At 46.1% G+C, this 23,563-nt stretch overlaps 1 protein-coding gene across 1 annotated transcript in view; it reads left to right on the forward strand.

Moving 5' to 3' along the window:
- Window positions 1–23,294, forward strand: part of PIP4K2C (phosphatidylinositol-5-phosphate 4-kinase type 2 gamma) — a 59,101-nt gene extending 35,807 nt beyond the window's left edge. Inside the window, exons 8-10 of the mRNA XM_063427555.1 lie at window positions 18,940–19,192; window positions 21,465–21,568; window positions 23,123–23,294. Of these exons, the coding sequence (XP_063283625.1) occupies window positions 18,940–19,192; window positions 21,465–21,568; window positions 23,123–23,203 (438 nt within the window). The 3' untranslated portion in view covers window positions 23,204–23,294. The remainder of the gene's footprint in view (window positions 1–18,939; window positions 19,193–21,464; window positions 21,569–23,122) is intronic.
- The last annotated feature ends 269 nt before the right edge of the window (window positions 23,295–23,563 follow it).

The following is a 23,563-nucleotide window of genomic DNA, read 5'->3' on the forward strand; positions in this document are numbered from 1 at the left end:
TGTTTGTACAGGTACTAACCCTGGCTCCTTTAAAAGAATTTTAGCAACTCTTCATTTTATCCAATCCAATGTTTAGAGCAATATTGTGACTTCTGATCCAGTGATGTTTGGGCTACAAAATGCTTATGTGACTGTGTATTATGACCTGACTACATCCAAATCAGCAGTTGGTAAATAGAAAGCGTTTTGTTGCTAAGTTTAAAACCCATTCAACCGAACCACACACCTGTTCTTTTGAGGCATCCAGGCTGGTAGACTATAAAAGCATACAGGCTCTGATTTGTGCCCAACAAATCCGAAACATTCACCCCTATTTTCTTTAGTGCACTCAGCCATTGTTAGATGATGTCAAATCTACGGTGCTGCAGAATGTTCTAAAGGTGACAATTGTGCAAGTTATTTACTAAACCCCAGATTGTAGAAAAATGAAATCCAAATGGCAGAATTTAGGAGAAATTTATGGAAATATTTTCCTACAATGCTATTGTCTAAATTATTTTATTCTAAATGCTGCCTGCATTTTTTAATGCGTTGCAATTCAGGGTTTAGTGAATAAACCTCTAGTGTTTAGAAAATAATTATCATGCCTGTATACTATGATCTAAATTCTAAGAAAGGAACACATTTTTCAAAAGTGTTTATTTAGATGGTAAAGGAACAGTTTTTACTCTTTTCCCATACATGTTTGTTTAGTGGTTGTGGGAGGTCAGTCTGTTCTTTTTTCCATAGTCCCTAGCTTATTTTACATTTTTCAGATCCTGAAATGACATTTTGTACTCTGAACAAGATGTTCTAGGAACATTGGTGACATTGTGACAGCTTTGCCTGGCTTTTCTAATCTGAGATGTCAGAAATAAGTGCTCTTCATAAATCAGTCATGTTTTGCATTCAGATGCTTTGTCATTGGTGCCAAAATTACTATTCTAAGATCCAGTTATGTTTCTCTAAAGTAGCCAGTTAATAAATGATTATCCATCTTGGAACCGTGGACATGGCATAATGTGCCTGTTGCCTGGTAGTGATGTGACTGGTAGTGCATGGGTGATTAGATTAAGGCAATGGCTAATTGATAGGAACTGTGAAATGAAGGATGGACAAACATGACTGATTTACGAAGAGCACTTGTTTCTGACATCTAAGGGGATATGGGTGATGTCATTAGTAGCATCAAGCAGGAGATGATAAAGGGATTGTACGTTATTAGATATATGGGGCAGCGTTTAATTTTTTTGGGTCTCATATTTCCACTTTACCTTAACAATAGAGCCTCCTCTGTCTTAAAGCGGCACTGTCATGCCAAACTTACCTTTCTTTAATCGATTCCTCTTCTCTCCCTCTGTCAGGATCTGTTCTTCAATTATTAGCAATTTTCCCACAATTCTTAGCTTTCCTCCCTGTTCCCGCGATGCATCCTGTCAGTATTCCCGAACGTCCTGTCACTTAGACAGGACACCGGCAAAACAACTGAATTGCATCCTAACAGAATGAGAACAGTTTCTACATTTGTGTTAGAACGCAATGTGGGATTTTGTTCGGATCGGAATTTCATTCGAATGAATGAAACTCCAATCTGATTCGTGCCACGGCTGCCATCCATTCAGAGTGCTCTCTGTCATTTCAAGCCATCCAATCAGTGCTCTGTGTCATTTTACACAGCGTGGGAAAATTCAAAAGAACTTTCCAAAGCTGTGTAAAATGACTAGCACTCTGGTTGAATTCCAAGTCAACCAATCAGAGTGTTCTGAGCCTACTTGAAGGGCGGGGCAAGGCTTTATAAGCTGTTCCCTGCCCTGCGCAGCTCAGTCTGCGCCGTGCTGTCACCGGGTGAAGATGGATTCATTTTTTTTTTGTAAATCTCTTTTTTTTTTTATTGAGGCATAAAGTTATGTGAGTACAGAATGTAGAAAGGGAGACAATAAGGTTTCAAACAATACGGGGGTAATACCATGCAATACGTATCATCTCTGTACGGTGATAGCCTCATTTTTGTAGATATTATATTCATTGTTTCTTTTTTATCAATCAAGACGTTTGAAGCTGTGAGACTCGCAGGTCTCCATAATGAATTATATGCAATTTAAATCAACAATAACAGTTCGGGCACGCAGGCCCACATTGCTGTCGGGTTCGCAGGTCACTTTTGTCAGTTCGGTTGCGTTTCTGGTTGGATAAATAGTCAAGTGTGTGTTGGCTGGTGTCTCCCCCAGTGTCTGTGTGGTTTAGGTGTGTTTGGGAGTCAGGTGGAGTGAGCGCCAACATAGCTGTTGGAGCGTAGTTTGTGGGTTCCCTTCTTCATTAGGGGTGCGAGTTAGCTCCTTCCCCTCCTTGTTTTCCTTATTCCCTTACTGTGGTTGGACCCTCCTTTTCTATGTCTGTCCCCTCGAGGGGTTGAGTGAGTTGGTAAGTCAGAAACTTTCCTTAGATTTCAGGGTTGTGTGTAGTGTTGGCTGGGGGTCTACGGTGGCTAGGTAAGCTCTTGTTTAGAGTCTGTCGTTCTCCCTAGTGTTGGTGTGTTCCTGGGGGCTGAGGCAGGCGTGTAGCTAGGTCATCGGGGGGGGGGAGGTGGGAGGGGGGTGGGGTGAAGGTATGTCTGGTAGAAGAGGGGGATCGGGTGCGTCCGTTGTCAGTCGTCCTCAGTCGTGCTTGTTGAGGGTTGGTCTTGTCTGGCTGTGTCTCAGTGGGCGTTAGTTCTGATGGTCTGTTGGAATCCTTCTTTTGCTGTCTCAAGGATCCAGTGTGTCCAAATGTCTAGGTAGGTCCTATGGGTCTGGTTGGCCGTCATCGTCAGTTCCTCAATTTTCCTAAGGTCTTCCATTTGGTTAAACCATGTCAGTAGCGGGGGTGTTGTAGTTTGCTTCCAGAATTGGGGGAGCACCTGTTTGGCTGTGTTAAGTATTCTAATGGTTATAGTTTTTTTGTATTTGGAGTGTGGGACAGTTGTATGGTGTAGGAGCATTGCCGCTGGTTCCAGGGGGGGGGGGGGGGGCGCATCCGAGAACTTCTCTAGGACCGTGTGGATCCCCTCCCAGTATGTTTTGATTTTCTCACAATCCCACCAAATGTGTTTTATGGTTCCCACCTCTATCTCCAGCATTGGTCAGAGTGAGTTGGGTCAATTTGGTGTAGGAGGTGTGGTGTTTTGTACCATTGTGTTAATAGTTTGTATGCTGTCTCTTGAGTTTTGCTGTGTGTTGAGCAGTGGTGTGTTAGGTAACAGATGGACTCCCATTCCTTATCCGTGAGTGTGGAGCGTAGGGCCGTCTCCCATTTACCCATGTAAAGGAGTGTTTCGGATGGGGTTTCTAGTTGCAGCATGGAGTATAGATAGGATATTCCATGCGGGAGTGGATCTGGGCTTGCGCTGACCGCTTCTATTGTGGTCAGGCCCCTAGTGAGCGCCGGGCCTTGCGGTAGCGTTCGGATGAAGTTAGTTAGCTGGTTGTGTCTGAACCGGTGCATGAATGTCGTAGGTGTCTCCACTAGTAGGGCTGTTAGTGGTTTACATTCTCCTGCTTGGAGGATGTGGTGTAGGCGAGGAGTCTCGCCCGGGAGAATGTTGCGAAGTGCTCTCGGGTCTAGTCCCGGGGGGAAGTCGGGATTATATGTTAGGGGCAGAAGGGGGGAGGGGAATGGCGACATGCTACCGGTCTTGGAGGCTCTCCTCCATACTTTCAAGGTGTGCCATGTGTATATGGACATATCCTTCCCATCCGCTGCCACCCGGCCCCAGGGCAGTCCGGAGAGCGGTCTGCCCACTTCTGCTTCCTCTACTGTTTTCCAAAGCTTCCCGACGGTATCTTTTGACCACTCCACGATCCGCAATAGATGCGCCGCGACGTAGTATCGGTAGAAGTCTGGGAGGGCTATTCCCCCCCTGTCTTTGGGGCGAGTTAGTGTGGAGAATTTCAATCTAGGTCTACCCCCGTTCCATACGTACTTAGTCATCTCCGATCTAAGGGACCCGAAGAATGTCTTTTGGATCGCTATGGGGATGGCCTGGAGGAGGTAGAGGAGACGTGGGAGGAAATTCATTTTCAGGACCTGGACCCTTCCCAGCCAGGAGATATGTGGGAAGGACCACTCTCGCATGTCCCTTTGGAATGATTGTAGTGTGGTCGTGAAATTTTCCTTGTACAAGTCCTCACTATGTCTTGTCAGCCATATCCCTAAGTACCTAATTTTGTGTTCAGCCCATTGGTATGGGAAGCTGTGCCGTAGGGGCTCTGCTTGTGCAGCATTTACACTGACGTTGAGAATGTATGATTTCCCGTGGTTGATTTTTAGGTTTGATATGGTCCCGAATTCCCTTAGTTCTTTCTGCAGGTTTGGAAGGGAGATCTCGGGTTTGGTCACCACAAAGAGCAGGTCGTCCGCGTACGCGGCGACCTTGTGGTGCACTTGCCCTGTTTCCACTCCGGTGATGTCTGTGTTGTCTAATGTGTGAGAGGAACGGTGCTAGTGCGAGAACAAATAAGAGTGGGGAGAGGGGGCAGCCCTGTCTCGTGCCGTTGTGTATGGTGAAGGTCTCGGTGGGCGCTCGATTAACTATTACCTGGGCTGTCGGTTCCCGATAAAGTTCCTCTATCCACCTTCTCAGGTGGGGTCCCAGTCCTGCGTGGGCCAGCACTTCGAAGAGGTACACCCAGCAGACCCTGTCGAAGGCCTTCTCTGCGTCAGTTGACAGGAGAAGAAGGCCTTCCTTCTTACCTTTACTACCGTGCATGAGGGTAAGCGCTCTGATGGTATTGTCGCGGGCCTCACGTCCCGCCACGAACCCCACCTGGTCCGGGTGGACCAGCGATGGGACATGTTTTGTGAGCCGTGTGGCCAGGATCTTGGCCATTAGCTTGATGTCGCAGTTGATGAGCGATATGGGCCTATAGTTACTACATTGTTCCTTGTCTTTACCGTCTTTGGGGATTATGGAGATATGCGCCGCTAGGGCTTGTTTAGGAATATTGTGTCCCTCCCTGACTGCGTTAAAGGCTTCCACCATAGGTTGGTATAAGTCTTCAGCATAGGTCTTGTAGTATTTGGTCGGTAGGCCATCCGGCCCTGGGCTTTTACCTGTCTTAGTTTGCTTAATTGCCATCGCTAATTTCTCTATCGTGATAGGCACATCTATCATGTCTGCTATGTCTGGGTCTAAGGTCGGTAGTGGGTGTTCAGCTAGGTATTTCCTGATCGCTTCGCGTAGGTGGGATTTCGCCTTTTGAGTTTGTGGTTGTGGCAGTGTGTACAGGTCCGAGTAATATGTGCGGATGGTGTTTTGTATGTCTTTCGGGAGATGGTGTAATTTCCCTTGTTTGTCTCGAATCTTGTCAATGTATGTGTGTTGTCTCTGTTTTTTCAGCATCGCGGCTAGGAGCTTGCCGCTTTTGTTTCCCTGCTGTGCAAAGAGGGCCTTGTGTCTTATCGCTTCTCTGTGGTGTTTGGTGTGTAGTAGGGTGGCGAGCTCTCTCCTTAGTTGGAGAAGTCTTGATTGGTGTGTGCTGTCAGGTGTTTGTTTGTTTTGTTCATCTACCTTGTGGATGTCGGACAGTAGGTTGTTTAACCGTGCCTCGGTCAGTTTCTTCAATAGTGCCCCCTGTTGTATGTAGTGTCCCCTTATCACGCTCTTGTGCGCTTCCCAACGGATTGTCGGGGAGGTCTGTTCGGCCGTGTTGAGTGTGAGGTATTCTTTTATTTTCTCGCCTATGAAGCCCGAGATCTCTTGATTGGCTAGGAGGTACTCATTGAGTCTCCATTTCGGGTTCGTGGGGCGGTAAAGTGGTGATGTCAGGGTCAGTAATACTGGGGCGTGGTCCGACCAGGTGGCCCCACCGATTGTGACCGCAGTCACCAGGGGGAGGTCGTGGTGCGTGGTATAGACATGATCTATCCGAGAGTAGGAGTTGTGTGGTTGGGAGTAGAAAGTGAAGTTCCTTTCATCTGGATGGTGGGCTCTCCAGCAGTCAACTAGGCGCTGGCTACGGAGAAGGGATTTGATGTGTTGTAGGTGTTGTGTGGGGACATGGGAGACGCCCGATGAAGTGTCCCATGCCGGGTCTAGCGCAATATTAAAGTCCCCCCCTAGAATGAGAGTCCCTGCCATGAAGTGTTGGAGCTTGTGTAGTGTCTGTTTGAGAAAGCGCGCTTGTTGTTTGTTTGGTGCATAGATGTTTGCGAACGTGTATTGGTGTCCCGCAATTGTCCCTTTGAGGAATAGGTATCGACCTTCGTCGTCGGTCATGCATCCCCCCTCCTGGAACGGCAGCCTTTTGTGAAGGAGTATCGCTATCCCCCTGGCCTTACCACCATGGTAGTCGCTGTAATACCCTTGGCTATAGTGATGGTTTGTTAGTTTGGGTCTTGCCCCTTTTTTGAAGTGGGTTTCCTGTACCATGACTATTGAGGCCCTGTGTCTGTGGAAGTCTCGTAGGGCCCCCGTCCTCTTCTCCGGCTTGTTCAGTCCTTTAGCATTTATTGTGAGGACACGTAATTGGTCGGGAGTCAACGTCATGTCGTGTGGTCGGATCGTTTATGGACGGGTTTAAGGGGTGTCTCCGTCTGGGGTCTCTGCGTGTCGGGTAGGCACGTCGAGTCCCAAGTGTGTCAGGGAGGGTACGGTCAGAGGAGTAGGCGTTAGGGTGGAGATGGAGGTGGTATGGGGGTCTGGGTGGAAGGGTAAGTGGTGGAGGTGTGGAAATGCCTCCGGGTGTCTCGTCACTATCTAATGACGATGAGGTACAGGCGTCGGTGAGCCTCACTCCACCGCACCTCCAGAGGTGTCGGTGAGTGGCTCGTTACCTGGTTGGCGCCTTCCTGTAGGGTGTCGGTTGGGCGTCCGGTGTGGCGAGTCGGTGTCCCTGTGGCGCTTCGGGTCACGTGGCTTCCCCATGTGGCTCGTCTTTGTTCATTTGATATGTGCGTTTCTGTCGTCCCCGCCTCGGGGTGTACTGGCCCTAAGGCCTGTATGGGTGTGTGTCGATGAGTGCCTTAATTCAGCGTGTGGCTGTTCTGTCATTTGTAATAAGGTCGCATTAATAAAGCAGCGGTATAACTGGTTACATATCACAACAGGTGAAAACAAGTCTGAACAGTTTGACAACTTCACTAGATCGTGTACATTTCGCCCCCCCCCCCCCCCCCCCCAAAAGTTAGTTAGCTGGTTGTGTCTGAACCGGTGCATGAATGTCGTAGGTGTCTCCACTAGTAGGGCTGTTAGTGGTTTACATTCTCCTGCTTGGAGGATGTGGTGTAGGCGAGGAGTCTCGCCCGGGAGAATGTTGCGAAGTGCTCTCGGGTCTAGTCCCGGGGGGAAGTCGGGATTATATGTTAGGGGCAGAAGGGGGGAGGGGAATGGCGACATGCTACCGGTCTTGGAGGCTCTCCTCCATACTTTCAAGGTGTGCCATGTGTATATGGACATATCCTTCCCATCCGCTGCCACCCGGCCCCAGGGCAGTCCGGAGAGCGGTCTGCCCACTTCTGCTTCCTCTACTGTTTTCCAAAGCTTCCCGACGGTATCTTTTGACCACTCCACGATCCGCAATAGATGCGCCGCGACGTAGTATCGGTAGAAGTCTGGGAGGGCTATTCCCCCCCTGTCTTTGGGGCGAGTTAGTGTGGAGAATTTCAATCTAGGTCTACCCCCGTTCCATACGTACTTAGTCATCTCCGATCTAAGGGACCCGAAGAATGTCTTTTGGATCGCTATGGGGATGGCCTGGAGGAGGTAGAGGAGACGTGGGAGGAAATTCATTTTCAGGACCTGGACCCTTCCCAGCCAGGAGATATGTGGGAAGGACCACTCTCGCATGTCCCTTTGGAATGATTGTAGTGTGGTCGTGAAATTTTCCTTGTACAAGTCCTCACTATGTCTTGTCAGCCATATCCCTAAGTACCTAATTTTGTGTTCAGCCCATTGGTATGGGAAGCTGTGCCGTAGGGGCTCTGCTTGTGCAGCATTTACACTGACGTTAAGAATGTATGATTTCCCGTGGTTGATTTTTAGGTTTGATATGGTCCCGAATTCCCTTAGTTCTTTCTGCAGGTTTGGAAGGGAGATCTCGGGTTTGGTCACCACAAAGAGCAGGTCGTCCGCGTACGCGGCGACCTTGTGGTGCACTTGCCCTGTTTCCACTCCGGTGATGTCTGTGTTGTCTAATGTGTGAGAGGAACGGTGCTAGTGCGAGAACAAATAAGAGTGGGGAGAGGGGGCAGCCCTGTCTCGTGCCGTTGTGTATGGTGAAGGTCTCGGTGGGCGCTCGATTAACTATTACCTGGGCTGTCGGTTCCCGATAAAGTTCCTCTATCCACCTTCTCAGGTGGGGTCCCAGTCCTGCGTGGGCCAGCACTTCGAAGAGGTACACCCAGCAGACCCTGTCGAAGGCCTTCTCTGCGTCAGTTGACAGGAGAAGAAGGCCTTCCTTCTTACCTTTACTACCGTGCATGAGGGTAAGCGCTCTGATGGTATTGTCGCGGGCCTCACGTCCCGCCACGAACCCCACCTGGTCCGGGTGGACCAGCGATGGGACATGTTTTGTGAGCCGTGTGGCCAGGATCTTGGCCATTAGCTTGATGTCGCAGTTGATGAGCGATATGGGCCTATAGTTACTACATTGTTCCTTGTCTTTACCGTCTTTGGGGATTATGGAGATATGCGCCGCTAGGGCTTGTTTAGGAATATTGTGTCCCTCCCTGACTGCGTTAAAGGCTTCCACCATAGGTTGGTATAAGTCTTCAGCATAGGTCTTGTAGTATTTGGTCGGTAGGCCATCCGGCCCTGGGCTTTTACCTGTCTTAGTTTGCTTAATTGCCATCGCTAATTTCTCTATCGTGATAGGCACATCTATCATGTCTGCTATGTCTGGGTCTAAGGTCGGTAGTGGGTGTTCAGCTAGGTATTTCCTGATCGCTTCGCGTAGGTGGGATTTCGCCTTTTGAGTTTGTGGTTGTGGCAGTGTGTACAGGTCCGAGTAATATGTGCGGATGGTGTTTTGTATGTCTTTCGGGAGATGGTGTAATTTCCCTTGTTTGTCTCGAATCTTGTCAATGTATGTGTGTTGTCTCTGTTTTTTCAGCATCGCGGCTAGGAGCTTGCCGCTTTTGTTTCCCTGCTGTGCAAAGAGGGCCTTGTGTCTTATCGCTTCTCTGTGGTGTTTGGTGTGTAGTAGGGTGGCGAGCTCTCTCCTTAGTTGGAGAAGTCTTGATTGGTGTGTGCTGTCAGGTGTTTGTTTGTTTTGTTCATCTACCTTGTGGATGTCGGACAGTAGGTTGTTTAACCGTGCCTCGGTCAGTTTCTTCAATAGTGCCCCCTGTTGTATGTAGTGTCCCCTTATCACGCTCTTGTGCGCTTCCCAACGGATTGTCGGGGAGGTCTGTTCGGCCGTGTTGAGTGTGAGGTATTCTTTTATTTTCTCGCCTATGAAGCCCGAGATCTCTTGATTGGCTAGGAGGTACTCATTGAGTCTCCATTTCGGGTTCGTGGGGCGGTAAAGTGGTGATGTCAGGGTCAGTAATACTGGGGCGTGGTCCGACCAGGTGGCCCCACCGATTGTGACCGCAGTCACCAGGGGGAGGTCGTGGTGCGTGGTATAGACATGATCTATCCGAGAGTAGGAGTTGTGTGGTTGGGAGTAGAAAGTGAAGTTCCTTTCATCTGGATGGTGGGCTCTCCAGCAGTCAACTAGGCGCTGGCTACGGAGAAGGGATTTGATGTGTTGTAGGTGTTGTGTGGGGACATGGGAGACGCCCGATGAAGTGTCCCATGCCGGGTCTAGCGCAATATTAAAGTCCCCCCCTAGAATGAGAGTCCCTGCCATGAAGTGTTGGAGCTTGTGTAGTGTCTGTTTGAGAAAGCGCGCTTGTTGTTTGTTTGGTGCATAGATGTTTGCGAACGTGTATTGGTGTCCCGCAATTGTCCCTTTGAGGAATAGGTATCGACCTTCGTCGTCGGTCATGCATCCCCCCTCCTGGAACGGCAGCCTTTTGTGAAGGAGTATCGCTATCCCCCTGGCCTTACCACCATGGTAGTCGCTGTAATACCCTTGGCTATAGTGATGGTTTGTTAGTTTGGGTCTTGCCCCTTTTTTGAAGTGGGTTTCCTGTACCATGACTATTGAGGCCCTGTGTCTGTGGAAGTCTCGTAGGGCCCCCGTCCTCTTCTCCGGCTTGTTCAGTCCTTTAGCATTTATTGTGAGGACACGTAATTGGTCGGGAGTCAACGTCATGTCGTGTGGTCGGATCGTTTATGGACGGGTTTAAGGGGTGTCTCCGTCTGGGGTCTCTGCGTGTCGGGTAGGCACGTCGAGTCCCAAGTGTGTCAGGGAGGGTACGGTCAGAGGAGTAGGCGTTAGGGTGGAGATGGAGGTGGTATGGGGGTCTGGGTGGAAGGGTAAGTGGTGGAGGTGTGGAAATGCCTCCGGGTGTCTCGTCACTATCTAATGACGATGAGGTACAGGCGTCGGTGAGCCTCACTCCACCGCACCTCCAGAGGTGTCGGTGAGTGGCTCGTTACCTGGTTGGCGCCTTCCTGTAGGGTGTCGGTTGGGCGTCCGGTGTGGCGAGTCGGTGTCCCTGTGGCGCTTCGGGTCACGTGGCTTCCCCATGTGGCTCGTCTTTGTTCATTTGATATGTGCGTTTCTGTCGTCCCCGCCTCGGGGTGTACTGGCCCTAAGGCCTGTATGGGTGTGTGTCGATGAGTGCCTTAATTCAGCGTGTGGCTGTTCTGTCATTTGTAATAAGGTCGCATTAATAAAGCAGCGGTATAACTGGTTACATATCACAACAGGTGAAAACAAGTCTGAACAGTTTGACAACTTCACTAGATCGTGTACATTTCGCCCCCCCCCCCCCCCCCCCCCCAAAACCCACAGAATTCCCACATATGGTGATTGAACATGACTGGGACGTCTGGGTCAGGTAGTGCTCGAGTTTCTGGGCCTCTCTATCCCGTATCATGAGTGGCACCCCCTACTGGGCCTATGCGTGTGGAAGGTTGGGTCCGAATTGTGGGTATACGGTGCCTGAGACCCGGGCGGGTTTAGCAGTAAATCAGTTCGGGCGGTCTGACCATGTTAAGAGGATAATTACCAGGGTGTATGCCCTTTGTTGACCCCGTCCCCCTCCCACTTTCATGAAGCAGATGTTCGTGCAATCCCCCCTACTGGGTCTTCCGTACCACCTGTCTACTCATCATCTGTTCTACAGTGTTTGGTCGTTTGTTCCTCCCCTCCCAGGTGTGCCCCACCAGCGGAGCTCCCCGAGGTTCGTCACAGGTCGGGCGGGCTCCTGCGGCAGGGCCCAGCCGGAACACGGGCCTTCCCTATGCTATTCCAGCTAAGGTTGGATAGGTTTGTGATTGTGCTCTCTTCCCTATAGTAACCCTTCCCCAGCTGGTCCCTGTGGCCCCTGACTGTTTAGCTAGGTGGTGGAATCTGGAGTCCGGAGCAATGTCTTGGTATCGCATTGTCCTTCATACTCTGCGGGCAGAACATGTCCGCCTGTGTCTCTAGTTCTCTGTGGCCATGTGAGTTCTGAGTGTCTATCGCCCATTGGGCTGTATACTTGCGTTTCAGACGTGCGGGGTATCTTTAGTCTCTCGAAGTGGGGGTAGGCGACTGTAAACTTGGTTGCGGTCGGTCTCCCGTGGGTTCCAGGGGTGGAGGGTTGTGTTTGTCTTCTTATGCGTTGGCTCCCGAGGGACGAGTAGCCTGTTGTCTCGTCCTCCGGGTTCTGGGAGGTGGCTGTGCCTGGCGGTGTGTCTCAGGAGCAAAGTTATAGAAGGCCATTGGGTCCGGCCAAGTCATGTGTAGTGGGGGTAGTTGTAGGTCCTTCATGAGGTCCCCTAAATCTTCTTCTCTCCTCGCCGTGAGAGGGCCAGTCGGCGTGGTGATTTGAAGTCCTGTTGGGAAGTTCCAACGGTATCTGATCCGATTGGCCTGTAGCACGTGTGTGAGTGGGCGCATGGCCCGCCTGTACGCCAATGTTGCCGGCGATAGATCAGGGTATAGCTGTATGTCATGGCCATTATGTGAGACTTGTTTCTTGTCCCTAGCGCTTCTCAGGATGTCTTCTTTTTCTTGAAAGTGTTGTAGGCAGCAGATAACATCCCTGGGGGGGGAATCTGGAGGTCCCCTAGGTCGGAGGGCTCTGTGGGCCCTGACAAAGATGATGGGCGTCTCGGTTGGCCTCTGCAGGAGGGAGTTAAATATCTCAGTCAGGGTGTCGCGTATTGGGGTAGTTTGGTCTAGATCTTCTGGTAGGCCCCTGATTCTTATGTTTTGCCGCCTCCCTCTGTTATCCAGATCTTCAACATGGAGCGCCATTTGGCGGATTTGGGCCGCTTGCTTCTGTATGATGTCCGCGGCCGTGTTTTGCGCCGACACCACTTGGTCACATTCTGCCTCCAGTTTGTTTTAGCTTGTGATGGATTCCCTGTATGTCCTCTTAGGGCCTGAAGTTCTCCCTTTAAGGAATTATGCAGTGCCGTGTTGGCCTCTTTTAAGTCGGCTTTAGTGGGTAAGCTGCTAATTAGTGCTACCCAGTCCGGCTGTATCTGGGCCTGGGGTGGGTTAAGTCCGGGCTGTACCTGTTGTTGGTGCTCGCCATGCGGTGAGGACGGGCGTGGTAGGCCCGAGGCTTCTGTGCCGTTGGAGGCCTGTGCGGTGTGGTCGACCGGGGCTGTAAGGTATTGGCGCATGCCTGCCGGTTGAGAGCTCCTCGGGGTGCCGGTGGTTGAGGCAGCCTGCTGTTGCTTGGTATTTTTTCCCATTATTCCTTCGATTAGTGCGTGTTTAGCGGGTTTTAGCTGTGAGCCGGAAGGGAGCCCTCGTTTCACGCCGCCATCTCGTCCGGCGTCCAGGCCACGCCCCTGGATTAATTTTTTAGCATAGTTTTTTTCTTTCTTTTCTTTTTTCTTTTCTTTTTTTTTTATCTATCCGCAGGCCACAGGCTGCTCACTGTTTGGTAGACATGCCCCTACTCGCGGTATAGCGATTTCAATCTCCCTTATGCTATTATGAGGGTCATATTGACCCCATAGAGTGAGGGGGTATGGGGGGCTTAGGAAGTGGGTGGGGAGCACTGCTCCCTGCCGCTTCTATCTTTACATTTTACAAGGAGGGAGCTGTGCGCCGGTAGCTCACTCCTTGTAATAAACTGAACAAACGAACACTTATATTCTGTGTTTGTTCGTCTGGCATTTCTATTCATTCAAGGGACACTATAGTCACCAGAACAAGTACAGCTTATTGAATTTGTTCTGGTGAGTAGAATCATTACCTTCAGGCTTTTTGCTGTAAACACTGTATTTTCAGAGAAAATGCAGTGTTTACATTACAGCCTAGTGATAACTGGCCACTCCTCAGATAGCTGCTAGAGATCCTTCCTGAGTCATGGCTGCCTAAAATGCATCCAAACATTCAGTGTCTCCTCCCTCTGCATGCAGACACTGAACTTTCCTCATAGAGATTCATTGATTCAATTCATCTCTATGAGGAGATGCTGATTGGCCAGGGCTGTGTTTGAATCATGCTGGCTCTGCCCCTGATCTGCCTCTTTGTCAGTCTCCGTCAATCCTATGGGGAAGCACTGTGATTGGATCAGGCTACCACTTCTGATGATGTCAGCAGACTGCTTGTTTTTTTTTTTAGGCAAACCGCATGCAGAGTTACAGATTCTGGCTTGAATACAGTAAGATTTTGCTATATTTATGGAGGCATGAGGGGCCCAGGGGGGCTAGATGGTGGTGTTAACACTATAGGGTCAGTAATACATGTTTGTGTTCCTGACCCTATAGTGATCCTCTCATTCGTCTTTCTCACGAATGAATGGATGAAATTCCTGTTTGCATGCCCAAGTGTTTAACTGGGCGTGTGCGGGAATATTACAGCGCTATCTAGTTTGGGAAGATGACGTGTCCCACAGGGACTTCATCTACCGACACAAAGATGGCGGCACCCAGGACATAGATCCGGACACAAAATAAAGTTAAATAAAATAGGTAATATGGGGAGCTTAGGGGCATTTGGGGGTGACTAGGGGGTCAGTTAGATGTAGTGGAGTCGGGAGAGGGGTTAAAAAAAATAACGGGATTCGGCCATGACAGTGCCGCTTTAACATAATTGCATCTAATTTTGTAGATGGTTAAAGCATTAAAGGCCATGAGACCGAAATATCTCAGCTGAAGTCCTCTGGAGCTGGAACAAAGTGCTGCTTAGTGAATATAACCCATTCCCCCAGTAACTAGACAAAACCTAGTTCTGGGAGTCAAGTGAGGTCTATTGAGCTGCACTCTGGTTTTTATGCACAGACCCCAGCATGGGGTGCCCATACAAACCCCTCCCAGGTGTCCATGTGTCTGGGAGATAATTGAGTCAAAAACTAGTAACTCCATTATATCTCCGTTACAGGGAACCAGACAAAAAAATACAGAAAACACACCAAAATTATGTCTAACCTCGCCTTCAAATTCCCTATAATGCATTTTACTATTTTATAGTTATATTCTAACTCTGCCATATCATTTCTCATTATACCAAGTCCTATAGTACTGGATAATCATGGCTGCTCAATCAGATTTTGTCCATTAATGTGGTTTTATGCATGGTGGGTAATGTAGTGCTTACAAAGACATGCAAGGGGCTAATTAAACATTAATTTTGCAGAATTTTACCTTTACCTTTCTATTTAGATCACAGCTGACCAGTTGAGCACTGTTGGTGTGCTGGCTTCTCTTTACACAGATTAGATACTCTTGTTTTCCGAATTCAGAGTTCTCATATTCTTTATTGAATTAAAATATCTCTACAAACACCCAAATACTTAGAGAAACTTTTGCCCATTGGTAAATCTCTGCTCAGGCCTCAAAATAGTTTTTGCTCACTTGTGCCATTACCTACTCCATAGCTTGTCAGACTAATCCCACCCATAAGGGCTGTCCAGAAACGAAATGCTGGCCAGTTCTTTCTGCACAAGAATAGCCTTCCAGCTAAAGTGGTAGAGGTTAACACAGGCAGGGAGTTTAAGCATGCATGGAATAGGCATAAACACGGGTGTAGGAACTGGGGGCATGGAATAGGCATAAACATGGGCGCAAAAATAACTTTTTAGACTAACCAGTGATGTTTGCCGCACCCTTGACCGGCGCCCCCAGGCTGCGTGTGGCTCCATATGGGAACCGCACGCACTGTACACTGGGAGGGGGAGCACCCTGACTAGGTACCACAGTCAATCGCTGCTTCCTTGTAATCCTTGAGTACCATAAGCACAGCACCAGGCACCATAACCACCGTAAACCCTACAAACCGCCACAGCAAATCCTTCACGCCACCCGGAACCAAGACTGGATCCAGCTTCCAGTGGGTAGACCTCTCCTAGTCCAGAGAGCAAACCAGGCTGTTCCTACAAGAGCTAGTGTTGTAATCCAAGGGAGTATAGTGATTAAAACAATCCCCAGAGTGAATATAGCTCTCCAATCCCCCAAACTTGAGCCTAGACTTCATGAAGGGGTAAGTGTTCTTTTTAATGGGAGCCACAGGGCTTTTTATGTCCTTCCCCATGCAAGGAGTTTCCTCAAACATATTCCAGGGGCATTCCCCACTGGAGCAAAAACATACACATTATTACATTGGCTCTCAGGTCCTGGACACTCCAAGATAATTCCTCCTCTGTGCTTGGGAGATAATGGAGTCCGGAACTGTACTAAACTCCATTATCTCCAGGCACAGAAAACACACATTTTACAATACCCCAAAAGTACACCCAAAACACATGGTTACCCCACAAATGTCATATCCCCAGATAGCCCCGATCTGGGGGACCAACATATCAAAGAATCACCCAGATCGGTTCAAGGGTTTGGGATTTCCATGGAAGTCCTAATTTGACCGACCGCACATGAGGCTCCTGCCCAAAACTGTTCCAGAGAATCGGGACTTGCGGTCGGTCTAGTTCGGTAGTTTAAAAACCGAACAAACTTCCGAACATAGTTAAGAGTCTTACCCTGGAGCTTGTTCACCTTGTTCATGGGAACGTTTCCACCGAAAAGTGCCCTTCTAAGTTGTGTAGAACCGAACGCAGGTGATCCTGAAAGTCCAGCGGTGTTCGTGAGATTCAGTGACTGAACAAAGTTCCATGAACTGGATGACCAAACACCGCTGCCTGCATTCGCGGGAACAACTTGGCTGCCACCTCGCGGTCGTTCATGCGAACAGCGGCCACCCAGACGAACACTTAGAACACTGCGGTGGAATATGTTACAAACTGTCAATTAGTCTTAACAAGCTCCCGGGTGGTCTATGGTTTGTGAGCCTGTTCGGTTCTCTTACTAATATGAATGGAAGGGGTAGGTGTTGCTAATATGAATGGAAGGGGTGGGGGGATAGTAATATGAATGGAATGCACTCGTTAAAGTAAGTGTCCCTGAATGCCAGTTATGAAATGTGGTCACCCTAAGTCAGGACCCTCTTTAACGCGGGGCAAAAGAGGCAGCTGCCCCGCCCAGGCCCAGTTGCTCCTGGGGGGGTCCAAGGCATCTGACGACAATAATATGCCAAATATTTTGCCTCCCTAGTCTGATCCGATCCTTCACTATGCGAGTGGCATCGCCGCATAGTGAAGGACTTTCTTGCTCCTTCTCCCAACCTCTACTGCCCTCTGCGTACGCGCGTTCCATGACGTCACATGGAGGCAGAGTCACAGCAACGCCAGGGTGAGCCCCAGCCAGCATATCCTATTGAGGGATATCATACTGAGCACATGGAATGCTCCCATCCAGCCAGGGACATTATACTGAGCACATGGAATGCTCCCATCCAGCCAGGGACATTATACTGAGCACATGGAATGCTCCCATCCAGCCAGGGACATTATACTGAGCACATGGAATGCTCCAATTCAGCCAGGGATATTATACTGAGCACATGGAATGCTCCCATCCAGCCAGGGATATCCTACTGAGCGCATGGAATGCTCCCATCCAGCCAGGGATATCCTACTGAGCGCATGGAATGCTCCCATCCAGCCAGGGATATCCTACTAAGCGCATGGAATGCTCCCATCCAGCCAGGGAAATCATACTGAGCGCATGTAATGCTCCCATCTGGCCAGGGATATCATACTGAGCGCATGGAATGCTCCCATCCGGCCAGGGATATCATACTGAGCGCATGGAATGCTCCCATCCAGCCAGGGATATCATGCTGAGCACATGGAATGCTCCCATCCAGCCGGGTATATCATTAGTACAGTACTATCTGCACTTTGTTTAAAAAAAAAAAAAAAAAAAAAGTAACCTGTAAATACAAAATATGTGTCAGCAGTTGTTCTTTTTAATTTTTAGTATAATGATACAGGCATTTTATTTCATACATTTGTGCTCATTTCTGTGCTGGTAGTAGTAGTAGTTCTGGTGTCTATAGCACACCTCTGCAGTCTTTTAAATGTAAGCACTGCCTTTTTTAGAAAAAAGGGCAGTATATACATTACTGCTGAAGAATACCTCTAGTGGCCACTCATCAGATGGCGACTAGAGGTGCTTCCTAGTCCAGTGTTGCACAACGTGCAGCACTGCCATTCACGCTGAAAACTCATAGAAATGCATTGATTTAACGCATCTCTATAAGGAGATGCTGATTGGTGCTGCGCTGTTTTGCCACGCATGCGCAATAGCCTCCCAATGCTTTCCTATGGGAAAGCAGTGGGTTGGCTGATATGTACTCAAACACTGTACATTCCTGTGCATTGTATTGATGAGGTGATCTGTAATACACTCACAAGCTGCATGTTCCTGAGAGTTATATTGCTGTAGAGCTTGTGCACTTTCCTATGAATTTTATGGCTGAGATACTCTGATATCCTTCAAATTACATTATTTCACACACACACTTAAAATGTAACGTTAGAAACAACTCCCAGTTTACTGAATAAGAGCTTATCTGGTGAGTAAAAATACTATCCCCCAAGATTTGAGGGGGTTTCTACGCCCATGGGCAATAGGCTATCCTAGACTTAAAATAAGGCCAGGGACTAATGAAAGTATTTAGAAAATTGGGCAGACTAGATGGGCCGAATGCTTCTTATCTGCCGTCACATTCTGTTTCTATGGCCACAAATATGACCTATTCAGAGGTTATTGTAGTTTCTAAATGCTTCCCTATGTAAGTGGCAAATTAGTAAATCACAGACTAAGGACTCATAGGAGCACATATTATGGTATAGAGGTTTCTGTAGGATTTGGCTGCCATGACTGTAACGAAGGTTCCCACACCTGAAGTAAGCCAGATCATTTTTGCTACCAAGTTACATAAAATTGTATTGGTCTTTGGATTTATTTTTTTTGCCTCTGCTGTTTTCCGTTGACCTCTTCTAAGAGCAATGTTCTCTTCTATAATTCTGTTGCTATGTAACTTTTTCTTTTTTTTCTTTTTTTTTTTTCCCAAGTAGCTATGCTGTTTTGATGTGTTCTATAGTTCTGAAATATTGTATATAATCTGTTCAATTTACCACATTTCGTGAATAATGGCTTTAGGCTCGATTTAAACAGATATACATTATCCAGCCATGTAATAATTTGAGTGACAATCTTCTGTTACCTCTGAAGCTATGCCTTTTTTTCACAGTATTCTTTATGAAGGGGATGATAAAAGTAGACAACTCTGTAACAGGAAAGAATTGATCAAAGCCATGTATTTATGATAAAACAAAGGAGACTTTGAGTGGTAAAGTCATGTGAGGCTCCGAGAACAGCTGAATGAGTGAAGGCTGGCATTATTTATAGAAACAAATGCCTGCATGAATCTGGTTCAGAGATGCATTAGCACTTTTGTAAGTTGTATGAGATAATTCTAGAAATGTGTCTTTTAAACCTTACCCCAATTTAAATGCACTAGAAACTTATTTATTATTATTATTATTTTTAATCTAATATAATGAAGTAAAACCTTAAAATTTCAGTTTCTGGTTCAACTGAAAATAATGGATTATAGTCTGCTGCTGGGAATCCATGATGTTTTCCGCGGAGAGCAAGAGGAAGATGAAGAATTGGAAGAGGAGGATGCTGAAAATGACGGGCCAGTGCTTAGCAATGTCGGATCATATGGGACATCCCCAGAAGGAATTGCAGGGTACCTGAACTCCCATAAACCACCACTGGGCGCTGGTGAATTTGAACCACTCATTGATGTGTATGCCATCAAAAGCTCTGATAGTAAGTCAATAGTGCATTTTTAAAGCTGTAACTTAATCCCAAATGTTTAAATGTGTGTTTTGTTTTTCTCTGTGCAAAGTATTAAACAAAAAAATATATGGATCTCAATCAAAATTCATGGCTTACACAAGAACACTTATAATGCTAAATTGAATAGATAATTGCCTGTACCTGACGTTTTTACTTTACAGTCCTCCCTAATTACCCACAATTTATTGTTACCAATTCCCAGTGAAATACTATTGAATGAATTGGTTGTCATTACTCCTTACATATAAAGAATATATTTAGGATTGCGTTAAACTTTCTGCAGCTCAAACTGTAAACGTTCTGAAACTTCCATTGTAGGGCCAGTGAAATGATGTTAAGTAAAATCTTCAGCTACATCTTGAGATCATTGTTTGACCATTGTGTCTGAACTGTGTTGCATTTTGTATCTTTGGAGTAAAATAACTGTACATATTGAGTTTATGTATTTTTAAACACCACAGTGTAACAGTCCAAACATGCATGGTGTAGAATAAATACAAAATTCTATAGCGAGTATTTTTCGCGAGGGAACTTAATTTAGAAGATTATGGGTTCAGGAAATGTAATTTTAGCACACAGACCTAATCCGACAATTAAACTAATTGGGTACTACAGAACTACTGCAAAAATATATATTTTGAAGAACACGGCATTTTAATGGACTTCTGGATAAAGAGGGTGGCAAATCTAGAGTTTGCCTACAGATTTCAATATGTAGCACAAACTGTGATTAACATACAACATGGGAATGTGGGTAGTGAGGCCGTAGAACTGTATTAATTGAACACACCTGCCTCATCTGGCATGTGATTAAAAAAGGAAATTAAGACAGAACATGTTGTGTTGTCATTAATTGCTTTTTGCATTACGTAGTTCTCTAACCTATGTCTTTTGTTTTATAAAGCTCTCAAGTGAATTCAGATTAATTTATTTGTGATTGCTTTAATTACAGCTCACACAGTCAAACGTAAATGTTATTGTTATACAATCTGAAATGCTTGTAAAGACTGGGTTGGAATTGAACTGAAATTCCAATTCAGGGAAAACAATAAGACAACGTAGGTACTGCTTTGTCTTTGTGGTAAAGCCTTGTGATAACAAAACATTACAAAAGGTGGAGCTAACGCCATCAGGTTCTGTCAGTTTCCCCAGCCATTGCTAGCAACGACTGTGGACATAGGTAATTGTTTCAAGTGCTTCCCAAGACCATAAATATCAGAGTAGCACTCTTGGCCATGTGCGAGAGTACAGCGCTGACATGGGGAACCACGCAGGGGACAACATCAGGCAAGCATGTCGTACTAACCATGAGTGACGATGCAACAATCAGTGGTTGTGTATGTGCTTTTAAATAGTTTTAACATTTATTAAACCGGGTACAAAATGCATATATGGACATGTGGCTTTCTGCTTTATATGAGAAACCGTAATAGAGAATTTATGGCTTATGATGCTTCCTTATTACCCTATTAAACCATTTAGATGAAGCATGATAAAAATTAGTCTTGCATCATACCTACATAAGTGCTGTAAATATTCTTGTATATAATGGTTTTATATATCCTTTCTTGTACAGCTTTTTCGGCCTACTTTCAAGAGGAGTTCTTGAGGTTTTTGCTGACAAAATATGGATATTAAATTGTCTATTTTCAAATGACTTGCTCACGCTTTTATATTCAATAAATGTTTATTGAGATTTATAAAGAATAGACACATAGACAAACCACAATAGATTTAAGTGAAGAGATGCATATGCCCATTAAACAAAAAAGAAAAAAATATAGCGGTCAGGGTACAGTACTTGTGCGTGCCTCATACATAAGGGATCATCCCGGTTAATGATGCACTGTGTCTCCACCTTAACCGCTATTCCCTGATCTATTACAAATTTGTTCAGGGCAAAAAGAAAAGGATAGTAATAATATAGTCACCAGAGGGAATGAGAGATCTGAGAATAAAAAAGGAAGGGAGAGCAAGTGAGAGGGTATAAAAGAAGCAAGAAGGGGGTGAAGATATGGAAAGATTAAGAGTGATCGGAGTCTCTTAGTAGTATCTGCATCATCTACCTCGCCTCCTCTGCCTTGGTCCCCCATAAATATAGGGGCATGATATCTTGCTCACACTTTTGTGCTACCCTGCACTCGTTCTCATTGTGTGTATACAATAGATGCACATCCTTGTAATGAAGTACCTTGTTTCCATGTGTAATATCCCAGCAGTGATCTTGTTTTCTTTTATACAGGTGCTCCTCAGAAAGAGGTATATTTCATGGGGCTGATTGACATTCTAACACAATACGATGCAAAGAAAAAAGCAGCACATGCAGCCAAGACCGTGAAACATGGGGTAATGCTATATTACTTACAATTTTATTATAGGCGCATTGAACCTAAAGGTTCCTGTCAAAATGTTGTAATAGTTTGTCACATTTGTTGTTTAATCCCCTTTTATAAAGAAGTTTGTGCCATATACATGCCCATAATACCAGTAATTACTAAATGTACAATCTTAAGAATACTTAATTCCAGTTTGGTAACATGTTAGTAATTGGAAAGATGTGTTATGCTCATATAGCAGTCTCATGGGCCGAATTTGCTAATTTGTTAGAACATAAGTCACCGAATTTACTAATTTGTTAGAACATAAGTCACCCTTAAAGTCTATGTAAAATATATATATTTTTATTTTTTTAACTGTGCTTTTAAAAGGGTTGGTTGAGCAGGTAGTATAACATGCAGGATAGAGCTTATTTTTTTTGCAATCCTATCTCTCAATGTACATTATTATTATTGCCATTTATATAGTGCCAACAGATTCCGTAGCGCTTTACAATATTATGAGAGGGGTGTTGTATTACAAGAAAACTTACAGGAACGATAGGTTGAAGAGGACCCTGCTCAAACGAGCTTACAGTCTATAGGAGGTGGGGTATAAAATACATTGGGACAGAAAATAGCAATCAAATAAGGTGGGTGTGAAGCAGAGCTGGAGGAGAGCGTAGAGTGCTGCCCTTTAAGAGAGAGTAAGAGACAGGTATGTGAGATAGAGGTTACTCTGGGAGGCCATAAGCTTTCCTAAAGAGATTGGTTTTGAGGCACTTCTTAAATGATTGAAGACTAGAGGAGAGTCTGATGGCAGTAGGTAGGCTATTCATAGGAATGGAGCCACCTGCGAGAAGTCCTGCAATCGTGAGTTGACCGTACGGGTGCGACCAACGGACAGGTGAAGGTCATGGGCAGAGCAGAGAGAAGGGGCATACCTATGGATCTGTGAAGAGATATGAGGGAATAGAATTGTTCAGTGCCTTCTATTGTAACCTGCTTTTGTTTATTTGTCAAATTATTTTCATAAAGGCCAATTTCTGTCACCATAGCAATCAATTTGTCAAGCCCTGATCTAGTAAGCATACATGATCTATATTTGGTGATCAATACGCATATTCCAGAATCTCATTAGATACCCTAGGCCAGGCATAGGCAATCTTTGGCACTGCAGTTGTTTTTGAGTACACCTCCCATCATGCTTTGCCAGCATTATGTGTGTAAGCACATTATGGGGGATGTAGTCCACAACATCTGGAGTGCCGAAGATTGCCTATCCCGGTACTAGGCATTGTACCTCGAACATAGGCCATATTGAACAGTGTAGAAATACTTTGAGATCCATGTATAAAGTGAATACCACAGTTAATAGTAACTATTTGTAAATTTTGTCATGTCACAATCCAGAATCCATAAATCTGTCTAAACACTGTAAAAGTGGGAAAAGTGCAGGACTCCTGACATGTCTGTGCTTTGGAGCTATTCTTCACTAATACATTATTTATCAGTGAAACCAAAAGGGTTCACCTTCTGTATGAATACTAATACCTTACAGAGTGTATTTTTTTTTTCCTTACAGGCTGGAGCTGAGATCTCTACAGTTCATCCTGACCAGTACGGGAAGAGATTCCTGGAGTTCGTCACCAATATCTTTGCTTAAAACATCAATACAAAGGACATTTTTGTAATGGAGAACACTTTGTAACTATAATTTTGTAATCTAAATAGAAAAATACCCTTTTCAAAGTAAACTGCAGACAAAACATGGATTATTTTTCAGTACTACCAAAAAGTTAACTAGAGAGGGAAAGGGGCACAGTCCTGGGTCTGGTCTAGCAAACCCTTTCTATGGATAATAGCAGAATCATTTGCACATCTCTGAGTAGTTTCATTGTGAAGAAAAAAACAAACCAAAAACACCCAACAACAAAAAAAACAACTTCGTTGGCGAGGACTTTCTTAGAGTAGTGTAAATCCTGTGAGCTTTAAAACGATCTCCAGACTGGATGTTTATGTGCTA

This window comes from Pelobates fuscus, chromosome 1, assembly GCF_036172605.1.
Source record: "Pelobates fuscus isolate aPelFus1 chromosome 1, aPelFus1.pri, whole genome shotgun sequence".
NCBI lineage: Eukaryota > Metazoa > Chordata > Amphibia > Anura > Pelobatidae > Pelobates > Pelobates fuscus.